Genomic DNA, 16,879 nt, shown 5'->3' with positions numbered 1-16,879 from the left:
TGATGGGTAGGGACACTGCCAAGGATTCTCTCTATAACCACTTTTATTCATAATGGTAATGGTTTGTTTAAGCAACAAGATTAGAGCAGCTACTGCAAAAGGTCTATTTAAGGGAGTCCATATATGCTCAGGTATATCAGTTTCTCACAATCTATTTGTAGATGATATATTGGTATTTGGTGTGTTGTCTAGGGTCTTATGGAGAAACTTCCACAACATATTGGCTTGATTCAGGTCTGCTACAAGATTGATGGCAAATGACTGTAAGTCATACATCCTATACTCTGCAAGGGATATGAGGGATATCACCGACATTTCCAACATGTTCAATTACAACTGTAAACCATTGTTGGAGGGACTCACATATCTGGGATGTAATTTAAAGCCAGTAAATTACAGGAATGAAGACTGGTACTGGATTCTAGATAAATTTAAAAAGAGGGTAAATGCCTGGACTCACAAATGGTTGTCACTTGGGGGAAGATTCATTCTTGTACAAGAAGTACTTCTACAGATGGGAATGTATTGGGCACACCTATTCAGTCTTCTTGCAACCATCATCCATAAAATAAAATCTATTTTGGCGCACTTCATTTGGGCGGGTCAAAATACTAAAGGAAAATATCACCTTAAAAAACTGGATAATCTAACAGTGTCGAGGGAAGTGGGTGGATGGGGCATTTTGGATACACATGGAAGGTTTATGGCGGGACATCATATTTACAAAATATTTGAACAGGAGGGACCCTGTGGCATGGAGTAGGACGAGCACACTTGGGAAGGTAAGTGGATCATATATTTTGAGGAGTTTTCATAAGGTGAAGAGAATTTTTCTTCAGAGACTTTGTTGGAAATTCGGTAGAGGCTCATAGATCATTATTGGTACATATTTGATTAAGGATGTCGTTGGCACATGACAATGATCGGAACATCTCCTGCTTAGTCTACACACACATGACATATTCTATCTGAATCATATTATCGCTTGATGGAATGATAACACACCTATGTGGATATGGGCTGAGGATTTTGGCATACCTGATGATCTGATTTTGGAATGGGAAACATTCATTTTCACACTCAGACATGCAGGAATGTGCAACATGGGGGAGGAGGATCACATTACTTGGGTGGGTGCACTTAACTCAAAAGGAGTTGTGGTTGTGGATATATATAAACACCTTATCTTCCCTTCCTAAGGATTATAGTCAAACTGGTACCATAAGGTATGGAAACTTCATATTCCTCACAAAATCACTTTGTTTAATTCGTTGGTATGGCAGAATAAAAACCTCACATGGGATAATCTATGCAAGAAGGGTATCCAGTCATTTCCCAGGATGAACAATGCATTGCACAGTTTCAAGCCTCAGGACGTACCCTTGGCTGCTGGGACTACATAATGCGCAATTCCCTCATCTAGTCTCCCTCACTTGATCATGAGAATTGCGCAATCCTTATCATCAATCTGTGTTTGCTACTTGGTCTAGCTTTGAAAGTTGATTTGCAAAAACTAACGTTTTCTTGCCATGAGTGCCTTTTCCCTCTAGTAGGTACAACAATTGTTGAGCACTTCTCTTCAACAGTCGTTGTTACCATGGCACCAAAGAGAGCTTCTTCAAAAGATACCAAAGAAATTAGTACTAGGGAAGTAGTTGAGAGCATGCCAATTAACTTACCAGTGTATTCAAACACTCAACTGTATGTGGAAAAGGAATAAGATCTTACATAGCATAAAGTAAATGAATCATTTTCGGAAAAGGGCTTCAAAGCATATCTAGAGGACTGACAAGTATATGTCAATGTTCAACAGTTAGGATTACACATGGTTGCATGCAGATATCCAGCCTTCCCATGTGCAGATGTCATCAACTGGGTGGTTTCACATATTGATGTTAGAACTATGACTTTGTACAGTGCCAACAGACAGAAGCTTGCTACTTTTATAGCAGAAGATTACCATCTTATGTACCATTTTCCCCAGCTAGAAGAACTCATGGATTCATACTTCTATGCCACCAACAACTATTTGAGCATGAAAGACATTGTTAAAGGTTGGGTGAAAGAGCCATCAAAGTTTTGACAAATGGAAATGTGGAGGATATTTGAGGAAGAAAAGTAGAAGCAAGAACAAGAAGAGAAGAAGAAGAAGGAAGAAGAAGAGAGGCAAGGTGTAAAACAATGTAGAAGAAATATAAAGAGCAAGAACAAAAGCGACCACCAACAGAGGAGGAGAGTAGACATATACAAGACAAGGAGCTTGCTCAGAAGATTGAAGAATTAATTGAGATTGTAGACATGGAGGAGGAACCGGAGCCAAATAATCATAATGTCGACCTAATTCTGAGTACACAACAGGTTACCACTAAGTCTCCACCATCTTTAGCAACAGATTTAGCTGCAGGCGAGGAAGAGGAAGTTGTTCCTCTTGAACATGTACAATTTTTCGTACGATGAAATTCAGAGAAATATTGTACAAGTGCGTAAGAAGCACTTTCTGGATGACCTCACAATGCCTAAATTCATTAGAGAAAGGGTGATAGTGGCAGACACATACATTATTTTGTGCGATAAACTTCAGAGGAAGATTCTACAAGCACGCAAGAAGCACTTTCTGGATGACCTCGCATCACCTGCATTCATTAGAGAAAGAGTGATTGTCTTTGTATGACCTTTTTAATTGCTCGTTTGTCTTTGATACATAAAATATTTTTTCTCTATTTTCGTGCAGTAATTTATAAAAGAAATTACATCATCAAATTATGCCTTCAAATATTTTCTAAAATTGAATCTTGTTGATCATACTACCTAAATCCAATCAATTTTTTCATCATTAATAAGTCAGTTTAATATTATTTAACTACCCCAATTATTTTTCTTTGGAGTGAAATGCAAGAGGATAATGAAAAAGAGAGTTGATCTCTAAAGCCTCTAGTGGGTCTGATGCAGCCCAGCCACTCCAGGCCGCTCTTCCAGGATCTTTAAAACATGCACCTCTATCCAACCAATTCTCTGCTCAAATTCTTTATAGCTAAACCGATTTCAAAACAGCAAAGCACAAAATACCAGCGCTCTTTAAAAGAACATATTAAAATGGATTCATGCGCAAATTAAGAACCAACCACATGTATCCAAATGATTCCCAACCCTTCTACGCATCCGCAGGCATATATGTATATATAAATAATTGTCACTGTTGTAAATTATATTACATCGCTCCCAATTATAGAACTTGTTTACGCCGTGGTTCTGGTGCAAATTAACACAGCATATAATATGCAGACAATCCCAATCTCCACTTACGCCCGCCGCTGTAGGTTTTCACTCAAGCATGGCTTCAATTTTCGGTTTTAACGCAGAAGTCAAACTGTAGTCTTTTTCCACGCATTCATAGTAATTGTAATACCATTTACAATTTACAAATCTATTACAGACAATTCACAGTCTCGGCTGGTGTAGTCTCAAACGATGGCAGTAACTCCCAGGTAGATATTTCAATTACAAACAGAGGCGGAAATTCAAGAATCATCAGTGCACATTAAACAACAGCAACCATTATACAATACTTCAAAGAATAGAACAGTTATATGATACTTCAAACAAACAGGTCCACAATACACACAGGACTTCAAGCCATGCAATGTTATATAACACCGAATTCGGCCATCATGTTCAGAGCCTATCTTAGCATGTGTTAAGCGCCAACATATCCATACAATTCGAATTTCACATAAACATATTCACATTAAAACAAATATTTACAAGAGCTTTCCACTCATGGCCAGATATGCAACCTATGGCCCTTTTACAAACTGCCCGAAGGCTCCCAAGGAGAAACCTTGCTCACTCTTCTCACACACTTCTCCACTTCTCTGCCTTCAATGCCTATGAAGCTCCATAATTTATTAAACTTAGCATGATAAAAAAAATCCCAAAATCACTCAACTAAAAGCTCTAACTCTACATGCAATGCATACACATGGAAAAGCATCTTTTCATCTTTTTCCCTGTTCTAAAATAGAAAAGCTATCCTTATCACTTAAAGATCCATATCCACTCCTTTATGCCTAAAAGCTCTCCTAGTTTTATTTGACAATATCTAATTAACTAATGCATGACCCCTATTTCTATTATTTACAATAATTTCCTTTTTGGCTCGATGCTCCCGCATCAGGGTCACTATTCAGAGGTCAGGTTTTGGAGAAAGACATGAAATGTGTGAGGTGAGAGTCCCTAACACCCAACTTAGTGTGGGACCGTGAGGGTGTTGATTTGAAAATGACCACAAGGAGATTATCGGAAAGTTTGTTGACCTAGTCATAACCACCATAAATAATAAAACTTTTTAAATATCATCTACATTTTTCCCTACTATTTAAACATAAATGGATTAGCTTTATCTTCCACCCATTAGCTTAAAAGTATAAAAAATAAAAAATAAAAAAAAATCATTAGATTATGATGAAAAGTGTGATGTGCGGGGCTTACGGATGCTCACGAATTCGATGCAACCTAATTATTAAAATGATCAAGTCAATAAAAAATGAAATTATTAAATATAAATTAAATTCAACAATTAATTGTTAATTTAATGACTGTAAATATGCATTTTTTTTGTTAGAATGAAAGCAACATGTGCTAATTACCTTTTATATGGTGGATAATTTTAATATAGTTAAATGTTGAATTGGTATATCAAAGTCTTTTTGTTTTGATTTTTTTTCTCAATAATGAATTAATTACTAAAACAAGTCAATGAAGTAGAAGATCGAGATCCAAACCCGCATCTACAGTAGCTTATGTCTGCTTAGAAATATGTATCAATTCTTAAGCTGACGATCAATCGCTTATTTTCAATACTTTATTCGTAACTAGTAACACACAACATTCAACACACAACTCTCAATGTATAATGCTCATGGTTTGCATTAATATCAGGTTTCAATGCAACATAATCAAACATAGCATTCATATTTCATTGACGCAACATATAATAAAAAAACATACCATTCTAATGCATAGCATACAACAACTCTATCTCTATGTAATCAAAATTCAAAAAAATATGCTCCAAACATACAAACAATGCAACAAACACAGCAACCATATGCATCATATGTCATTACATGGTCTCCAGTGTACAACATATATCATTACATGCTCTTCAATGCATAACATTCACCATGAAATGCACCAAACGTAGGAGTTACCAATGCACAACCTTGCACAAAGCGCATTAGGTCATGACCATAATCAACGTAGAGGAGTAATATAATCACCAGGACATTGTTTCCTTCAACGATTCAATAGGATCGATGCACAAGGACACAAGGTAGAGGAATAGAGAATATGGCAGACAAAAAAATAAAGTTTTAATGGCAGGAGTTACATAACAAAAAGCAATAAACAAAATTTGTGTTCTACCCCAATCCCAAGAGCCTCGCATTGAAGTGGATGTCAGTTGTATAAAAATTATCAATAAGAGAGAGTTAACATTAGGGTTTTTGAAGAATAAGGAACTGAAATTATTTGTCTATGTATTATGATTTAATCCAATTCGTTCAGTAGCAAGTATGAAATAGTATTCATCAGAATATAAACATCGTCAAATTTTCATATGAGTTGTCACTAGTAATTACATACTAATTCTTCATTCTTCCGTGGTAACTACATTATCTTTGCTCTCCATTGGGTTTGCTTTGCTTGACCACAATGGGTTTGTGAATCAAGAGAGAAAAGGTATATGCTTGTCTTTCAATTCAAAGAAGACAGGTAGTTCTCAGGTATTTGGTCAAAGCAATCACGCAACAAGGAAGGTAGGTTTAAGGTATGGATTCTTCCCACAACATGCATAATAATTTTGATCACTGCCACTCCCAAGAACCATAACCCGATACTCCAAAAGACGCAACTCCTTTCAATAAATGATGGGAAAAATGACAAGTCTATACAGAAGTGCATAATAGTTTGTTTATTGTTTGCGCCTTGGTATACAATATTTATAGGTTGATGAGAGATCGAATGGTGACCTAAGGGCCTTAGCGGAGCCGGATCGCTTTTAAAATTCTAAATTTGTTTTTATCTGGTATGTTATCCAAAAGCATCAGGATCACCGTATGTGTTGGGTCTAGTCTTTGCATGCAAGTTCGCTACTATATATATCTTTATATATATATATATATATATATATATATATATATATATATATATATATATATATATATATATATATATATATATTCTACCTCCATCAAGTCTCTGCAAGGGTTTCCATGCTTTCCATCATCAAATTGTTGCACGATATGTTTCGATTATAATCTATTTATGATTCCCATTAGAGTAGGTCAGGAGTTGGGGTTATCTCCCTTCACGCGATGTCAAAGATCCCAGGCCCGATGTCCGACTAAGGGTCAGTCCAACTATACGAGCTACCTCTCATTGACTAGTCTACATAGGTCGGCAGTCAGGTTGGTATCCTCTGCACAGAGATTATGTCGATTTTCTTGACTACCGAATACCAATGGGACTCACCGCACGAGGTTAGGTTCCTGACCTATTCCCTCCTAATGATTATGTCCACACTTGACTTCTCTGAAAACCCGATTACGATGGATCTGACTAGCGAGAGCCCAACTGTCGAATGTACAAATTGATATTCATTTGATAAAAGTAATTTTCTGTAATTTAGAATAATATTAAGCTACAATTTTTGTATCTCTATGTACCAAACTAGCACAATTAGTGCATCCTTGGTCAAACTTGAACAATGTAACGAGATTTATAATAAAATTGCAAACTGTTATAGAAAGCCCAACTGTTATTATAGTGAGAATATGTCATGTCTTGAGTTACAGTCATGATAATGAATTTAGTTCCCTTCAAGCCAAGATCCACTCCCTCATCGTTATCCAGACATTTAAACAAATTGTATATATGTAGTCCAGGCTATGAAATCCTGTTTCAGTCTATAAATTTTGTAGTGAAACAAGAAAAAATACAAGCTTCAACTAAAAAATACTGTAAAAAACAATTAAAGAACCTTTAGAATAATTTAGACAATGTAATTTAGAATAATGTTTTTAAAAATTAAATAGCTTTTACTATTTTTTGTCCCTACACTCTAATTAATTAATTGTTGTAACATAGTGAAATGATGATTGGTGGACATGATAGGCAAGTTACGTGAACCCATTGCTGTATCGCACATGTAGGGTGACATCCACCCTCGAAATTCGTAGTCGAGGATACATCGACAGGCTGACGTCACCCTATAATTTTCAGTAAAACTATAATGCTAACTATATAAATCGAAAAAAATTAATCAGTACAGACAAAATAATAGAGCTCCACCGATCACGGATATCACTAAGCAAAAACAATTCACAAATTTCAATATTATCTTTGTAATTGTATGTTTCCCCAATTTTATTAGCATATAAAACAATAAGAAAGCACTCCTTTAAGTTTAACATAATAACTTTATTTTTACCAATTGAATTTACTTTCATTAAAAGTTTTATTTCCATATTATTAACGTATATTTAGATAATGAAATGGTTATAAGTAGAAAATGCATTATTTAAAAACTATATATATCTATGAAGGCTACGAGTTGACATTGGATAATGTGAAAAAAAAAAGAAAAAAGCCTATAACCCAAGTTCCATGGAAAGTAAAATATTAGTTTATTTTTACTTTGAGTTTCTTTTAATTTTAGTTTTATTAATTATATATAGATATTCTAACATTAAATTTAATTGATAATCTACACAACTTTTTATAAAGGTACATAATGTCTTTTTTGCTATTTTGAAACATAGCTTCCAATATTTTAAGCTCACTTGTTTTTAAGAGTTTACTATCACCTCTATAATATCATACAAAACAACATTTAAAAACATAATCTTTTAAGGTACTGTAACAAAGTGAGAAAGATTATTTTCCCAAGATTTATAAACTAAGAGAAACTTTGAATAGGCTACATTAGGTAAGAATACAACATGCAAAACCATGGGTTGTGAAAACTTGGAGCCTAGAAACCTCTATCCATAAATTTACTATTTTGTCTCAATTTTATATTATTAATTATTAATTTATTTTGTTTCTTAAAATCTTTTTAGTTTTAAATTTTGTTATGTAATTTAGTATTTAGAGAAGAATACTAAAAGTATGGACTATGAAATTTATTGTTTTATCTCAATTTATTTTAATTATTAATTATTAATTTCTTATTTCTTATTTAATTTTTATTTATTTATTAATTTATTTATTTAAACTTTATTTTTTAATTTATATTTATTTATTTATTTAAACCTTGTTTTTATGTAATTTGACCAAGTATACTTATCAGCATTACATTTAAAAAATATTCACATATTTAATTCTCACACATCTAACATCTAACACTTACATATATGACATGTAACCCTACATATCTCCCCCGTACTCTATTGTAGAACTCCTCATGGAACAATTATTAATCATATTAAAATAAGTTAAAAGAAACTTATAATTTGGTTGATTTTTGAGATTTTTAAAATTTTTGACAATGTGAGGTGTCTCATGGGGTACAATTTTTCACATATTTAATTCTTACACATTTAACATCTAACACTTACATATATGACATCTAACCCTACACATCTCCCGTTATTTGATTGTAGAACTCCTCATGCCACAATTATTAATCATATTAAAATAATTTAAAAGAAAGTTATAATTTGGTTAATTTTTTAGATTTTTAAATTTTTTGACAATGTGATGTGTCTCATGGGGTACAATTTGTGATGTCTCTGGACGTTTAAGCTACTTTTCATAATTTTGAATATTCAAGGAGGTATTTCCATTCAATTTTCATAAATTTCTATTGGTAGGAGACTAAGTTTCAATGATTTATTACTATGGAAACATGTCAAGCTATATGATTAATTTTAAATGTTTGCAAAAAATTAATGATACTTTAATTTACAACTAAAAGCTATATGATTAATTTTAATCCTTTGTAGTGTGAGATACCATGAGAGATTGCTCTTTGGAAAGAATAAATCCAATTCATATTGTAGTCCAAGTCATGTAGATGATATAAATTCATTTATTGTAAATGTTGAAAAATGGTCTAGAAATGTGACATAATATTTACTAGAGTAGATTTAAGTTTCACATTATTATTTCTTATGACATATTAGTAAAATTAAATATATAACTATATATATATATATATATATATATAGATATTAATTAATTAATTAGTAAAACTTAACATTTCTGTCAAATTTCAAATATAACTATGTATTGATGAATAACACAAATACTTTAATATGGCAAAATTTATTAAAAAAATCGTAACAAAAACAAATAAAATGATAAAATCTATTAAAACTTCATTTAAAAAAATTAAAATAAACTTTTAATTGTTGATTAATTGGTAGGGTTGAATGCATATTTTCACTCACACATCAAATAGAGATTAGTAAAATAAAAATACTAAAACATTTTCTACTTTTATATTAACAACCACGGCATATGAACTTAATAAGAACCTGAAAAATAAAATGGTCGCGTTAAAACCGAAATGTATATGGTAATTACAACTATTTCAACGATACTAAAACAAACCACTTAACAGAAAATAATAGTGTTTGAAATCACAAATGCTGAGCGAGGACTACAAATCAGAAACAGTAAATTTTATACACCCACACATGATTTATTTCTGAAATAAATGAGAGATCGGATCATCATTAATACCTCTCCGGCTTGACCATTCATGCAAATTTCAAATTTGAAACAATGCTTTGTTGGGCGCGCTCAAATTCCAAATTTGAAATAGAGTGTGCCAGACACGGTAGGTTTCATTTAATGGATTAATTGAGGACAGTGGCGGCCAGGGGTTAAATTTGACGGGTGACCCTACCCGTCAAGGAATTTTTTTATGACGTTTTTATTTTTAAACTGACCATCATATGACTTTTAAAATTTATTTGTACAAGTTTTATCTAATTTCAAATTGTACTCATAATTGTTTAAATTTTTAATTTTTTGTTCTACAATTGGGCTCAAGTCTCATTGCTACACTTTGTTTTGAGACCTGCTGATCATGAATCCCTGCCAACTGTATGCGGCTTTTTCACAGAGGATGACAACTTCTGATCACAAAACTTCAAAGCCAAAATACGCGTTAATCCACAGTTGCTCTGGTGGGGTTACTGGTTCTCGGTATGGCATCACTTTGGACATACGGCAAGGAATGGAGAAATTAAAGCAACGTATAGTGACAGAATAAAAGTAGATCATCACCGACAGCATTCCATATTTTTATTATGTTTGCATATATGCATTTCCATTCTCATATATTTTTATTATGTTTGCATGTATGGATTTCCATTCTAATAAAATATATACCGCAAAATCTGCCAGAAAGGAAAAGTTTAAAATTGTTTTGAATATTAGTCTCTAAGAAATCGGTCATGGTCCTCCAATAACCAACACAGCGTGCGAATTTGAACTATTTTAGGCATCATATTTGGTATATGATAAGCGGCGTGCACATTCAAACAAACTTCACCGAGCATTTTTATAAAGTAGTAATTTATTTAGTGTATATACTTCCCCTTTTTTGGGTGAAGAGTCCAACTTATAAATATTCAACCCAACTTTTCTCTAAAATTTTTAATCGTGTTCTGATTATAATAGAAATAATTCTGATAAGGTAGAAAGGGCGATGTCATAGATTGGGAGGACCATAAAAGTGCTGGTGAGATGATCTAAAAGAACTCTATAAAGTAAAAAAAACTCAAGATATGGACTCAAAGCAGATCACTCAACATTAGATTGAATTAAATCATAGAAAACTTTATTGGAGTACTTCAATTGAAATAAGGACAAATAAATCTCACAAAGAAAAGGACAACAATTCGATTGCAGTTAAAAGATTCTGAATCATAAAATATGTTCACAATATGCACACTCATTGTAGTAGATTCTTCCTTTCCTAATTTGATAGATAGAGTGAACCATTTTACAAATCACAATAACTGGAATCTTGAATAGCATTTACAATCTTAAATTGCTTCGTTGGACTATAATATATACTATTATTTCCATAAATTGCCTGATAGGTTGGCCGGAGTAAATAGCTATCGTGAAGCTTTGGCTGTTAAAGTGCTTGTTAGCAATTATCAAATATAAAAAGCAGTAATATCCTGATCCTCTGTATTTCATGTGCAGGAGTTGTCGGGTTTGATGGTTCTGCGTCTTGCATTTCAGAGCCTTGGGGTTGTCTATGGAGACTTAGGCACATCTCCTCTGTATGTTTTTAATAGCACATTTCCTGATGGTGTCCGCGATCGTGAAGAGTTGATGGGGGCTCTTTCGTTAATCATATATACTTTGACACTAATTCCTCTTCTGAAATATGTCTTTGTTGTCATGAGGGCCAATGACAACGGAGAAGGTAACATGACACTATGGCTTTGCATAGGAGACTGCATATGATAAAATCAAAATGCCCTGCATATTCCTGGCCCTTGCGAATTTTGTAACTATCCATTAGGCTTACATTCTAAGTATCATTGGGTGATTTTATTCAAACCCAATAGACAATTCCAAAGTTTAGGCTAGAACTTTCTGTTAATTGTTTTGAAAAATTCACTCGGCCATTCTGTTTATAAGGCTATCTAATTTCTTTTCCTGTCACCTGCTTTTTAGTATGCATATAAATGCAATTTTAACAAGGGCTCTTAAGATATCACGTTTCTGTGATGTAGGTGGAACATTTTCTCTGTATTCATTACTCTGTCGGCATGTTAAAGTGAGCACTATTCCGAATCAACACCGCACAGATGAAGAACTCACAACTTATAGCAGGCGAAAGATTGAAGATAAGTCATTTGCTGCAAGAACAAAGAAATGGCTGGAAGCAAAAGTTGACCGTCAAAATGCACTTTTACTTCTTGTACTTGTTGGCACTTGCATGGTCATCGGTGATGGAATTTTTACTCCTGCTATCTCAGCCTAGAGCCTAGAGGAGAGATTTTAGTGAAGGCAGGGGTTCTCTATGCATCAGGAGGTGGCGGAATACTTCAAGATACAGGAAAGCTTTTTGTAAGTAATGTGTATATTAGTAGCATAGATTCATCTAAACCAGTGTGTATATTAGTTGCATAGATTTATCTAAAACTAGATGACCCAGAGAGAATGCAATTTCTAGTAATGTGTGTATATGAGTTACATGGATTTATCTAAATCTAGATTAACTAGAGAGGATGCAATTTATAGACTACTTTTCATGTTCATTTAGTGTTACATTTAAGGTTTCAGTGACAATATTGCCATTGTACTAAAATATCAGGAAACCTCTAAAAAGAAATGAAAAACCTCACCTTGTAGCTCGGCCGGATCGTAAGCAGAGTCTGTGGTTCAATGGGAGAAATTGCCGATGAATGGGCAGATTCTCGCTCGCGCTAGCCACGATTCTCGCTCAAACAGCAGCCAAATACGCCAAACAACAGCTCCAACGGATTCAAGCGGAGAAGGGGAGACTCGGAGAGCTTTTACGAAGATAAAGCTGGAAATATTTCAGTGGTCCGGGGCCAGCGACTACTAACAAAAACTCCCACATAGTCGATCTCTGCTGTTACACAGGTCAAAATATCAGCTGAAAGCTCAAATATATACTCAAGTTCCAAGCCAGTCCTGGTGCCCCTGGTATTTTGCAGGCAAATCTTCAATTGCTGATTTGAAGAATGATGGCCCAGCCGAAGAAACAGTGATAATGTTGATGGACTCCTCCATATTCGCGCACATTGAATAATTCTCTGCCATGGCTACCAGCTTCGGGATTGCTTCTAATGGCCATTGTCACTGTCTAGACTTTCAGTCCATTGGCAGAGCGCAAATTTTAAAATTCAAACCAAAATAAAACAGGTGCCATCCATAGTATGGCGCGGTTTGCAACAGGTCCCCGACTCCCCACTACTAAGAAAATAGGCAAGTGACCATGTATCGGTCCTGACTCCGGGCGTATGATGGAATTTTCACTCGAGCCGGAGCGCAGCGCGGTGGACACCAATACCATCAACCAAATTTAATAAAGCCATTAACAGCTCTCAGTGGATTGTAAATGCAACAGGCTCAGAATTTATTTCAATTCGTGAAAGTTGGTGGACCGTGGACGCGTCACGCCAACTTACAACATACAGCGTACTACAGACTACAGTCACTTCATTCGTAGAATCGTATAGGCTATTACCGACGGTCCGATCCCGATTCCCGACTTGCAAGCTGGAACTTGTATGTTAAATATATATAATATATATATATCAAAAAATTATTAAAAAAAAACTTAAAACTTTTCATTTACAAACCTGCCCGTCAAATTGACGGTTTTAAAAATTAATAGCCAGTTACGGTTGACGTGGATATTTGAAAGGTGAACGTATTTTACGTGTAAAATCGCTAAAAACGGACAGACGGGCGTCAAATTTAACCCCTGGTGGCGGCGGCTTCTATTCCCTCTTCGTTTTCAGACCTCCGGGAGATGCAAATGACTGTCGCAGGGAAAAAAGATCTACCGGGAAATCAAGAGAGTCGATAATCTTTGCGATACCATGTATGACCATCACAACGTCACATCCACCTCTAAAAAGTCGCAGTGTAGATTAATTCATTATAAATTATTTTTTTATCTATTCAATAGATTACTTCATTATAAATTATTTTTTTATCTATTCAATCTTTCTTCATGGCTCTTTCAAGATATTACAACCCCAATCATTACATCCATAAAAAATAACAATAATGACAACAGTAATGACAAGAGTGCAAGAGACGAGTTTTCAATTCTCATATTTAAAGATCCTCATATTTATATACTTATAATTATTTTCAACCACATAATAAGTTTTCCATCTTTTATTTATCCTTTGTCAATGCCATAATTCTAATTGAGCTTGTAATGAGATTTCCATCCCTTATTTATTCTTTGTCAATACTATAATTCTAATTGAGCTTGTAATAGGTACTCATTCCATGATACTTGTAAAAAGAAATTTCCTCAAAATTGTTGTTCTCATATATGAAGGTATTATATCTGATATTTCTAGATTTAATTATCATGAATTTTGTTTTATTTGTATTAATGGTCATATGTATTTTGGAAAAAATATATCGGAGGATTCCTTTAAGAGGTTGTAATGGTTGCTAATTAAAAAACAACATGATAAACATAAAAAATTAAGAGTTATGATAATACCAATGATCATAGTGTCAACACAACAATACCAATGACACAACAATACTAATGAGCATGAGCCAACACAACTTGTATCTTCCAAACACTTTTTTAGATTATCAATGTATATGAAAAAAAGATAAGAGACAAGGGACACTGTCATTGCAATTAGTTTGTAAACATTGTTTTACCTTATCAATGTATATGCAAAAGAAATAAAGAACAAGACACATACTCTCTCAGTTATTCTCTTTGTGCTAAGGACGAAAGCAGAAAAAGAAATAAAGAACAAGACACATACTCTCTCAGTTATTCTCTTTGTGCTAAGGACGAAAGCAGAAATACAAAGACACCGTATATTTAACGTTCATTTCTCCCTTACGTCATTGAACCATATTACTCTCGTTTGTACATCCCTAAAAGAGTCCATTAGATTTTACGAAGAAATCCTCGGTTTCGTTCTTGTTAAAAGACCTGCATCGTTCGGATTTGATGGAGCCGGGTAAGTATATTGATTTTGTTCCAGATAGTTTTTTGGGTTCATCCCATTCAACATTAATGAATGTTTTGTGATCGACGTTTCCAAACATTAATTACGTGAAACTTCAATTACAATGTTCTGTGATCGATGTTCCATTACAATGTTTTGTGATTTTTGGGTCAATGTTTTGTGATGGACGTTTCGAAACTTCAATTACTATGTTTTGTGATTTCTGTATCATCTCATTCAACAATGTTTTGTGATCCACGTTTCGAAACCTCAATTACAATGTTGTGTTTTTTTTGGGTCTATTCCATTCAACAATGTTTTGTGATTTTTGGGTCTATTCGTTTTGTGATGGACGTTTCGAAACTTCAATTACATTGTTTTGTATTTCTAGGTCTATGTCATTCAACAATATTTTGTGACCGATATTTCGAAACCTCAATTACGAGATGCACGTTTCAAACCCTCAAGTCAATTACAATGTTTTGTGATGGACGTTTCAAACCCTTAACTGTAATTCGTTTCCAGAATAAGGAAAAAATATATTTTAGAAACATATATAGCTGTTTAGAGTGTAAATACCGTATTGAGTCTCTGCCTGTGAAACCAGATGTTTGTAGTTTATAATTTTGGGTTTGGAGTGTTGCAGGTTATTTAACTACGGAATAATCATCCACTTATTGCAATCTCAAGACCCGGACCATCATTCCAAGAAAATCGAAATCAATCCAAGGGACAATCACATCTCGTTTCAGGTACATTATTTACTTATACTTCCAATCAATTCTAAACATCAAAACTCCAGAGACAGGTACATAATTATACTGAATTTCGCATATGTTTGGAATTGCAGTGCGATGATGTGAAAGGTGTAGAGAGAAAGTTGCAAGAAATGAACATCAAATATGTGAAACGAATCGTGGAGGAAGGAGGGATTTATGTGGATCAGCTCTTCATCCATGATCCCGATTGCTATATGGTTGAGCTCTGCAACTGCGAAAATTTTCCAGTGGAACCAATCGAGGGGTCTGCATCGTCCTGCAATCTGGAATTCCCAGGAATCCATTCAGAGGCTTCAAAAGAAAGAGATATGTACGCAAATTCAGTCAATAGTGATGGATCATATGATTCTTGCGAGTGCGAGCCAGCGCAAGACAAGGAGTGTTCTGTTTAAATCATCAACCTTTCTGTTAAAGGTTTGTTTGGATATGATTTTACAATAAATATCAATAATCAGGTCCTGGCGGCGTTGTTTCACATGTGAATTGAAAGCCATGCATATCTACTATTTGATTGACAGCAATGGAACTTGATCGGTAAATGAGTTGACAGCGATGGAATTTGATTGATAAATGATTTATTATAGAATAAAATATATTAATCAAGAAGATTATTGATATTTTTTATTAAAATTTTGAAATATAATGTGAACGAATCATGAATTTGACAGAATATCTCATTTTGAAATTCGAACTCTTAAAAGGCAAATCCTTTAAAAGTCAAATCTCAAGAATTTAATTAATTAATTAATTTATCTATTTATAGGATATTTATATAATAAAAATATATTTTTTAATTAGAAAGAAATTTAAAATATTAAATAAATTAATGTTTTTAATGAGAGACAGTTTTTAAGATTACATTAAGATTTAGTTGACAAAAAAAAGCTATGATTTCAAATAAATTAATTTTATTATTTAAAATTTGTTTAAATTAATTCAAATTATTAAACAAAATATTGTTACTAATTTCAGCAATAACATGTCTTAAGCAATTTAATTTTTTAATTCATAATTCCTTATTTAGATATAATCTAATGTTAATAATTTCAGCAATAATATGTCTTAAGCAATCTAATTCTTTAACTCATAATTCCTTATTTAATCTACTTCTTTAACTCATAATTTCTTATTTAGATATAATCTATTTTACATAAGACAACAAAATAATTAATTGTGATACTTGTTAATAACTATTTCTAAAATCAACTCATGACATATTTCTAAATAAGCATTCTTCATATTATGAAATAGGTTTACTCATAAATATAATGATATTAAAACTGTGTATGATAAATTAACAAGATCTATCCCAACAAGTGAGGATGGAAAGTTGTACTTTATGCGGTGTGAGTGATAAGGGTAAGAAAATCATATATGTTT

At 33.4% G+C, this 16,879-nt stretch overlaps 1 protein-coding gene and 1 pseudogene across 1 annotated transcript; both read left to right on the top strand.

Annotated features, from left to right (window-relative positions):
- The first annotated feature begins 2,298 nt into the window (after positions 1-2,298).
- LOC149188894 (potassium transporter 10 pseudogene) lies at positions 2,299-12,016 on the top strand (annotated as a pseudogene).
- Positions 12,017-12,938: 922 nt separating this feature from the next.
- LOC149188893 (glyoxylase I 4-like) lies at positions 12,939-15,891 on the top strand. The gene is made up of 5 exons (XM_089410076.1): positions 12,939-12,987; positions 13,130-13,235; positions 14,559-14,732; positions 15,367-15,472; positions 15,571-15,891. The coding sequence occupies exons 1-5, from the start codon at positions 12,939-12,941 to the stop codon at positions 15,889-15,891; spliced, it is 756 nt and encodes a 251-aa protein (XP_089266202.1).
- Positions 15,892-16,879: the final 988 nt, after the last annotated feature.

Source organism: Pinus tabuliformis, chromosome 3_1 (assembly GCF_031772625.1).
Source record: "Pinus tabuliformis cultivar Carrire ecotype Pingquan chromosome 3_1, CPIR1, whole genome shotgun sequence".
Lineage (NCBI taxonomy): Eukaryota > Viridiplantae > Streptophyta > Pinopsida > Pinales > Pinaceae > Pinus > Pinus tabuliformis.
This window is presented reverse-complemented; position numbering and strand designations above follow the sequence as displayed.